General features: G+C 45.8%; 1 protein-coding gene across 6 annotated transcripts in view; it reads left to right on the plus strand.

Moving 5' to 3' along the window:
* Znf329 (zinc finger protein 329) overlaps positions 1-9,612 on the plus strand; it is a 33,043-nt gene that overhangs the window by 13,239 nt on the left and 10,192 nt on the right. For 3 of the 6 annotated variants that reach the window (XM_048791539.1, XM_015505525.2, XM_015505526.2), the window contains one exon: positions 3,518-6,042. The exons of 1 other annotated variant lie outside the window; for it this stretch is intronic. In XM_048791539.1, the coding sequence (XP_048647496.1) occupies positions 3,526-5,079 (1,554 nt within the window). In that variant the 5' untranslated portion in view covers positions 3,518-3,525 and the 3' untranslated portion in view covers positions 5,080-6,042. Of the gene's footprint in view, positions 1-2,630; positions 2,708-3,282; positions 3,303-3,517; positions 6,043-9,612 lie in introns of those variants that run through there. 2 more of the 6 variants (XM_048791538.1, XM_048791540.1) reach the window with 2 other exon arrangements.

The raw sequence follows: 9,612 nt of genomic DNA on the forward strand, positions 1-9,612 counted from the left end.
ATATAGATGTATCTTGAAAATATTTTGCTAAATAAAAGAAGCCAGACATATAGTCAAATGCAGCGGCATAGGCCTGTAATCCCAGCAACTGTTGAGGCAGGAGGATTGCAAGTCTGAGGCTGGCCTCAGCAATTTATCAAGAAACTTTTTCAAACCAAAAATAAAAAGTTCGAGAGGTGTGGATCAGTGGTAAAGGGTTCCTGGGTTTAATCCCTGGTACTGCCCCTGCAAAAAACAAAAATGTTTGTAGTTCAAGCTTTCATTAAATACACTTTGAATTTGAGTTAAAGAGGTCTGTTATTTAATTGGAACATCTTGACTCTGAGTTGGGGAGATCTCCTTGAATTGCTTTTTGAAAGTACTAAGGTGTAGGGAGCTGCCTTCCACTTCAGGTGGTAATATGAGCAGTTGCATTGGCAGGTATTCTAATGCTTCATGTTCTTGCATTCCTGAGAGCAATCCAGCTGTGCTGTTTAGGGACTTTCCACTGTTCCTTGATGAAATCTGCATTTCACAACAAATATTATATATGTATCACTTCTTGCACTTTCCTTATGGTCACTTCTTGCCAAAGTCTTTCCCTCACTGTTTCTCAAATTTATTTATTTATTTATTTGTTAGACATGGGCACAATATCTTTATTTTGTTTATGTGGTGCTGAGGATCGAACCCAGGGTCTCTCACGTGCGAAATGAGCACTCTACCACTGAGCCACAACCCCAGCCCTCTCAAATTTAATAATTAATATTTAATGTCATTTGCTTTGCCATTTTTATTTATATTTTTGAGATAGTGTCTTGCTATGGTAATAGTGTTTCTATTTTGAGATGGGGTCTCACTAAGTTGGCCTCAGACTTTTGATTCTCCTGCCTCGACCACTTTGTCATTTTTAAGTATGAGAAATAAAACATTACACGTCAAGTCCTAATCCTCTTGAGTCCCTACTACCACAGGCAAAAATAAGTAATGTGCATTTGTTTAACCTATTTTTGTTTTTACTCCTTGGTATATCTTGAGAAATATTTTTCTTTAAAATATCTTTTTTACTTCTGACACATAGCCATTGCACGTATTCATGGAGTGCAGTGTGACATTTCTTGCAAATCTTAATGTTGAACAGTGAGCTCAGTGACCTTCATTTTTCTCCTTTTTTTTAAGTCAAGCAATTTTAATAGGTTAATTGTAATCAGTAAAAGCACAAGTAACACAAAAGACTTGAATTTCATATCTGTAACAACTTTTCATAGTCCTTACTGTAAGGTGTTGAGGAAGGGACCCACGCTTTTTTGGCTTTCTTGGTTTATGACCACGGTCAGCAAATGTTCCACGTGTGCCTAGAAGGCATCTGGCTCTGATGAGTGCGTGCTCCTTCATCCCAGTGTGATCAGGCTGGCTGTGTACATTCTCTCCTGCTTATCCCCATTCCGTTTTTTTGAATTTCCATTTCTGAGAGCCGCTCACTGTGGTTGGATTTAGGTTATCTCCCTGCATTCTGGGTAAGACTTTTGCTCTGTGTTTTGCTGCATTTTCTAGGTGTTCCGTTGCCCTGTGATCCTTGCTGGATGTTTGCTTGTCAAGGGATACAGAGCCCTTCCTTGGTTGGCTTTGCCTGTTCCACCCTGATGCTTTTGTCTTCTGTGTCTTTCTGCTTTGGTGTTTCTGTTATAAACTGTTCAGAGAGTTGTTCTGTCCCATTAAGGCTGTTCACATTTACTGTTATTGGCGATATCATACTTCTTACCTTTTATTTAGCCTGTTGTAATTGTGCTCTTTGAACCCTGTATCAGCTGCTCCTGAATTGATCTGGCTTTCTTATTATTCTTCCTTCCACAAGGGTTTTTGTACTTCAGTGCTATTGACATTTGGGGTCGGGCCATTCCCTGTTGTGAGGACCATCCTGTGCATCACAGGACATTCATCAGCGCCCCTGGCCTCTGCCCCTAGATGCTAGAAGCCCTAGTCTTGAAGTCAGAAGCATTTCCCAAGACTGCCAAGTGTCTTCTGGGGACAGAGCCTTCTGCAGGTGAAATCCACTACCTAGTCTGGGGATGGAGCTCAGTGGTAGAGTGCTTTTGTCTGGCATGTGTGAGACCCTGTGTTCAACCCCAGCACTGCCCGACACACACACCAAGCGCCCTCTGGGCTTGGAAGTTTTGTATCACGCTTACTCTTTTATTTTTGACAAGCTGTAACAGGAATTAGAGAAAACTCAAGGACATTGTCTCCATTTCCCCTTGTCAGAGGTAACAAGCCACTGCCGCCCTCCACCCTCTGGCTAACCCTAAATTTTTGGCACTACAATCCCATCTCCCTCTCTCCCTTCTGGGTTTTTCCTGATGAATAGCACTTCTCCATTCCTTTGGCTAGTGTCCTTGGAGTTCAGTTCTGTCTTTGCTTTTCTGACTCTGCCCTTATCTCATTAACTCTGGGTTCCTAATTGCTATGGGGTGATCTGTGGCAGTAGTTCCCACTGTTTACTGGTGCTGTGTCTGGCCCTCTGACCATCTCCACGGGCTTGGCTGATTCACGTCTTCCTACCTATAATTCTTGCCTGTTGAGTCTGAGATGCCTAAATGGAATTGCTGGATGGGGGGTTTGCCCATTTTGTTGTTTTGTTTCTTATGAGACAGCTCTTCAGTTGCCCAGGCGGGCCTGGGACTTGTGCTTCTCCTACCTCAGTGTTCTCAGTCGCTGGGATCACAAGCAGGTACTACTGTGTCAGCTTTTCATGTCTTGTTTTAACAGCTGCTACCAAATTATCCTGACAAGCCGACTGACCACTTTATATGCCTTTTGATTTCTCATGTGACCTGCATGAGTTTTGTATTGTCACATGTTTTCTTTTGCTTATGTGAAATATACATATATGGTGGTCTTAAAGTTACAGTTTGTAATTGCTCAAATATCATTGACAGAGAGAATGAGCATGTATATTCCTTTACTCTCTAGGAAGTACTTCTTGGTAGCCTTTTTTTTTTTCTTCTTTTTGTGCTGTTCTGTTTGAGTTTGTTTTTTAATAGATTTTGGGCATTAAATCCTTTGTCACTTTTATATTTTATAATATTTTCTCTCCATCTGCCACTTGTGTCTTTTTTTGTTTGTTTGTTTGAGGGTTTTTTTTTGTTTGTTTGTTTGTTTTTTTGGTTCAGGGCCCTTAACGACTGAGCCACATCCCTGCCCTTTTATGTATCTTATTTGGAGACAGGGTCTAGCTGAGTTGCTTAAGGCCTTGCTGAGTTGCTGAGGCTAGCTTTGAACTTGTGAACCTTCTGCCTCATCCTCTCCAGCTGCTGGGATTATAGGTATGGGCCACTGCACCCTGCCTTGTGTTGTCTTTTATTGTGTGGAAATTTTAAATATTGATGTCAGATTTTTTTCTCATTTTACCTCTCCCTTGCACAGATGTGAATTTTAAAAAGAAAACAAGTAAAAATACGTATACATCTAGCCCATCACTGTTTTCTCTTTCTCTTTCAGATACAGGTTTGTGTGCTTTACTCTGTCTTTTTCTTTTCAGCTTGGGACATGAGACTGGAAGCATCAGTCCAGAATGTTCCTGAGGACCTACTCTCCTGTGACACAGACATGGAAGGTCCCACAAGGGAGGCCCCCTGCTTCTCTGTTCCAAGTGGCAGTTGGGACTGTGAGAGCCACGAGAAACACTTGAGACAGTCTGCTTTAACTCAGGAGAAGCCAGTGGCTCAGGAAGTAGTCTGTGAATATCTTGGTTTTGGGGAGCATTTGAGTGCAAGTTCAGGCTGTTTGCCACCTCAGAGAGTGCCCGCCACAAACGGTTTCCATGTATGTGATTCAGATGTTGAGATTTTGGATTGTGGAAGAACGTATAGCCATTCCCTGGATGTCACTCAGTGTGGAAGAGGTCACATGAGAGAGAAGCCCCATAAATACCCAGGAAATGTTAAGTCTTTCAACCATTTTACTCTCCTTGGTGACCAAAAACTGATGAAAAGGGGCAGGAAACCTTACCAAGGGAAGGATGTTGGGGACGTCTTTGCTCTGAGCTCATCTCTTCATGGAAACAAAAGTCGTCCTATGGAGAAACCGTATAAATGCACTGAATGTGGCAAATGCTTCAGACGGAACTCATCCCTTGTTTTGCATCACCGAACTCACACTGGAGAGAAACCATATGCCTGTAATGAGTGTGGAAAATCCTTCTCCAAGAACTACAACCTGATTGTGCATCAGAGGATCCATACAGGAGAGAAGCCCTATAAATGCTCTAAATGTGGGAAAGCTTTTAGTGATGGGTCAGCTCTGACACAGCACCAGAGGATCCACACAGGCGAGAGACCTTATGAGTGTCTAGAATGTGGTAAGACATTCAACCGAAACTCATCCCTGATTTTGCATCAAAGAACTCATACAGGGGAAAAGCCATATAGATGTAATGAGTGTGGGAAACCCTTTACTGACATCTCCCACCTCACTGTACATATCAGAATCCACACTGGTGAGAAGCCCTACGAGTGTAGCAAATGTGGAAAGGCTTTCCGAGATGGCTCATACCTCACTCAGCACGAGAGGACTCATACCGGAGAGAAGCCCTTTGAGTGTTTGGAGTGTGGGAAATCCTTCAACCGCAATTCCCACCTCATTGTGCATCAAAAAATCCATTCTGGGGAGAAACCCTATGAATGTAAAGAGTGTGGGAAAACGTTCATTGAAAGTGCTTACCTCATCAGGCACCAGAGGATTCATACTGGGGAGAAGCCCTATGGGTGTAATCAGTGTCAGAAACTTTTCAGGAACATTGCTGGCCTCATCCGGCACCAGAGGACTCATACTGGTGAGAAACCCTATGAGTGTAGTCAGTGTGGCAAGGCTTTCAGGGATAGCTCCTGTCTGACCAAGCACCAGAGAATTCACACGAAGGAGACTCCATACCAGTGTGTAGAATGTGGAAAGTCTTTCAAGCAGAACTCTCACTTATCAGTACACCAGAGACTCCATGACAGGGAGGGTCCCAGCCAGTGTCCTCAGTGTGGGAAAGTGTTCAGAAGAAGTGCATCCCTTGTCCGACATCAGAGAGCACACCCGAAAGACCAGCCTGTATAAACATAGTGGATGCTGGGCCACAATTCTCTCAGCTTAGTGTGATGGCACCATTCCCTGGTCAGTAGAGAAGAATCCTCAGAGCTACCAGAGAATTGATGGACAAGCCATTCCCTAGCCCTGTTACATCTGTTAGTGGTGAATCTCCTGGAGAAAATACTGGATGATGATAAATGGGGAAGAGTGCATCAGGAATGACTGAGCCTATGCAGAACATGGTAGTGTGACACTGGAATGAAAAATGGGGGAATGTCAGCAAGACAGTTCCCAAAGAGATCCACCCCCTTCACATGAGGATACTCACACTGGGAAGAGCCTGTGTGAGTCCAACAAGCAATCCCTAGGAAGAATCCTGTGAGAATGAATGTTCACTTCATGTACATGAGCACCTGGATATTAGCCTGTGTGATCAGAAAGAGAAACTTTGGCAGGAGCTTATGCTGAGCTTTTGTATCAGCAAAGACACGCTGGTGAGCCATCCCACACCGTGCTCCACTTGCAGCAGCCACAGGATTGCAGTTAGACTTTGATGTGTGAATGAGCCAGAGTACTGCCAGGATGCTAAGGACTCCTTCGAAGGGGAATTGGACCAAGGAGGTGCTGGTAGACAAGGAAGTCATCCCTTTTAAGACTACAGCAGGCTCTTCTGTGATGGATGTCTGCTTGAGGAAACATGGTCCATTGTTGCATTGGTGTTGAAACAAGATCCCGAGCTGTTGGGTTTGCATACCCATTCCCACACGCACCATTGTTGCTCCTGGAGGCCATTTCCCATTCATTCCTTTCAGCCACTCTGAATAATTATAAAGGTTTTGTTGCTATGTTGAAAATGATTATGATGTTTCAAAAAGAAGGTGTAAGAGATTTACTGTCCTTACAGTCCACGTAAAGATCTGTGTGCATACGGATGTAGATTAGAAGTAGATGTTGGAGAAATAAACAAATGGCTTTGTTAGAGGATTGGAATTGTGTCTGGGCTTTTTTCTCTGTTACAGATCATCAATAATTTGAAAATGAGATAAAAGGAAAGCCGAGAGGATGTGAATTTGGGGTTTCTTGGGCCTTCTTTGCCAGTGGGGACTAGATTAGGGCTATGGAAGCTGTAGCATTAGGTGTGCATCCAGGAATAAGCATCTCTGGAACCTGCATTCCTCAGCTTAGGCAGGAGCATCATTTTCTTCCTTGGGACATGGATAGAATGGGTTTGTCGTTGTGGAGGAGAGCATGGGTCTCAGGGAACAGGAGAGCAAAGAAAATTCTGGAACAGGCAACCTTAGCATGTCCTCTCTGAGGCCTTGTAGAGGTGGTTGGCTTCTTGACACAGTTGTAATGTCCTGAGTGGATCCTTTGGAATTTTGCCTTCCCCTGTCTTCTCTGGCCCCTGTGAAGGAAGAGTCCGGGTAAAAGCTGCTCTGAGCTTAGCTGTGAGTTATATGAATTAGAAACCTGGTCAGGCATTTCAGACATCTCCATAGGTACCCTTCCCTAGGGGGAAGAACCATCAGATAGCCCCAAAGTTTGGTATGAGGGTGGCCTAGTCCCCACCTGCCTTCAGTGCTGCCTGTCCTGTAGCTTCATGAAGATTGGCTGGTTAATATGTATAGGTGTCCCTTTGTTTCTACCAAGATGGTCTTTCTATATGATGGTCAACGAGTGCATAAGAAATCCTGACCCTTAAGTCTGTTGCAGTTAAAATCTGAGCTGCCATCTCAAGATGGAATGTCCTTGCACATGCGTTGTGGTGGGCCCATGCTTTCTATCGTGTGGCATGTAAACTCTCCCCAGGCAATGGTGACTGACGGAAGAAGTGTCCCATGATGCTGGGGGGCTTGACCCTCCAACACTGACTGTGCGGAGCTTGAGGGTGCAGAGAAACCCCTCCAGAGACAGTTTTAGAGAACAGTGCCTGATTTATTGCACAGCAACAATAGCTTTTATAATGGGTATGTGCCAATTTACATATAACAGTCATGGTAGTCCAGAGGTGATGCATACATATCATCTTACAGAATTCAGGACATCAAGAGATCAGAAACTGCCACAAAGCCGGACCCTGAACCAACAGGGGAATCACACCTTGTCAAAGGAGCAAGGAAACTGCTTGCCAGGTTCTGACAGCACTTTGTCCCAAAACATAGCATTCTATGTTAGGACTTGCCTGCTGCACAATGAGCAAGATAAGCATTCCTCCATGAGAGTCTACAGTTAGGCCCTGAAGCACCATTATGCTCACCCCATCAAGTCCATGCCTCTCCAAGTGCACCCCTTAGATGCCTCAAATGCCTGCTTGCTTTGTAGATATGCAAGCCAGAAAGGAGGAAGGGAAGGAGAGGTGGAAGAAGGCAGCAGTATTTTAGGTGTTCCCTGGCTCCTGTGTAAACTTATCTCACCTGGCACCCCAGTCTCATTTTCAAGCATCCCATCCCCAGGTTTCCTTGCCAAATGGCCCTCTTTTTGATTCAGAGGGTGGGCAAAACTTTGGGCTGGCTTTTAGCTGTAGTTTCAGGAGTTCAAAAGAATACCTCCATGCATTTTCTTTATTTGAAGTCTTGCCACAGTGCCTCTCTAGACAAGAATCCCTGGAGGAAAAGTATAGCTGAGCAGATAGCAAAGAGTTCATGACAACCCCGAGACTGAGGTGAGCAAGGTCCCTGGTGTTGCAGTGTCCCATCCTATGATTTTGTGACCTGGTGTCTCCATGATGCATGATTCCAAGGTCTCCATGCTTGGGGGTCAGATGGGGAAGAGCTTCAGGTAGCAATCTCTCCCCTGGAGTATCTTCTCTCATGTCTGGCATCTTAGCTGTGGCCTTTCTTTTTGAAAGATGGAAATGAGTGCCTGACCTGGACTCAGCCCCTGTTCGTTATGTCACAGAGGAGGGTGGGTCACCAGCCTTGGCAGCTAGAAGAGAGTTCAAAATCTCAGTCCTGAGAGAGAGTTCAAAAGAATACTTCCATGCATTTTCTTTATTTGAAGTCTTGCCACAGTGCCTCTCTAGACAAGAATCCCTGGAGGAAAAGTATAGCTGAGCAGATAGCAAAGAGTTCATGACACCCCTGACTGGGGTGAGTAAGGGGAGAATAGGTAGGTGGTAGAGGCAAGGGAGTGGGCAGAAAGGAAGAGAACAGCCCTGGGAAGGCATTTGGAGAAACAGGACCCACACATTTGAAGGTAGTGATCTACATGGGGGTGGAGGCCTGTGAGCACCTTACCTAACTCCTCTAGGATCATGAAATAGTGGTGCTGTTTCCCAGGGACTCTGCCTGTGGGTGGGCAACCATGTAGGAAGAAGGGACCTGGCTGAACTGTGTTCTGTAGAGGTGTGCATATGTGTTATAGCATCACTCATATTTAGGAAAATACACCGACAGACTCCGCTTCACCTGTGTTCTGTCCAGTTCTGGGCTTTCTGCTCTGTAAGGTCTAACCTTGGCCTTCCCTTCTGATCTTGTAGGATCTACTTTGAGCCGGAGTCCTTCTTTGATATTTGAATTTTTCATCCTTCATCTTTGAATCCCTGTAACTTTGGCCTACCTTCATCCAGAGTCCTGTGGAGTTGGTGGAGCAAGGGTCGCCTGCTATCTATCATGTATCCTTTTAGTAATTTTTATTTTACTGATCCCCATCTTATTCTTTAAATCTTTACTTGACTTTGTTGGAGTTGGGGTTGAGTCCACGCTATAAAGTCTTTCCACAAAGCCCTCCTATAGTAGCCCTCGATGAATAAAGTCTACTTTATTTACTTAAAGATAGAGAGAGGAGAGAGAGAGAGAGAATTTTTTTAATATTTATTTTTTAGTTTTCGGCGGACACAACATCTTTCTTTGTATGTGGTGCTGAGGATGGAACCCGGGCCGCCGTACCTGCCTCCTCTCCCCAGGCATGCCAGGCGAGCGCACTACCGCTTGAGCCACATCCCCAGCCCAAAGTCTACTTTACTGTATTTAACGAATTTCATAATTTTTATGGACCGCCACAGATTGCAGCCTGGCCAACTGGGAGTGTGAGGGCCCCAATGTCGGGCACCCGGCAGAGGATGGGCCACGACTAATCATAATGCCTCAAAAAGCAGATAACTTTGGGGTCAGATGCAGAAGGTGGAGGGAAAAAAAAAAAAAGCTAAACACAAAACAGCAGCGTGGATAGGGACGCGGCCACGGCGGGGGTGGGCCTGGGTCCTCAATCTGCTCAGCAGGTAGGGAGGCGGGCGCGCACCGGGGCTTCCTGGCGGCAGGGGGCGTGCCGCTCAACCCGGGCCCGACAGGTGCCGTCCGTGGTCCGAGCGAAGCCCGCGTACATTCCGGCACCCTTTGGTGCATGGAAACGCAGCCGCGGTGAGGGTGAAAGCCGCGACGCTCGTCACCGCCTAGAAAACGCTGCGTGGCTTCCCAGCGCCCGTGGCGAACTAGGCCTGGCGCCCGGTTTCCGGCGGCCCCCCGCCCCCGGCGTGCGTCGCTTCCGGGAAACCTCCGGGGTGGGTTCGGGAGTGGGGTGGGGCTCGGGCGCCTGCGCGTGCGCATGCGCACTGTGCGGAGC

Source organism: Marmota marmota, unplaced genomic scaffold (genome assembly GCF_001458135.2).
Source record: "Marmota marmota marmota unplaced genomic scaffold, marMar, whole genome shotgun sequence".
Taxonomy (NCBI): domain Eukaryota; kingdom Metazoa; phylum Chordata; class Mammalia; order Rodentia; family Sciuridae; genus Marmota; species Marmota marmota.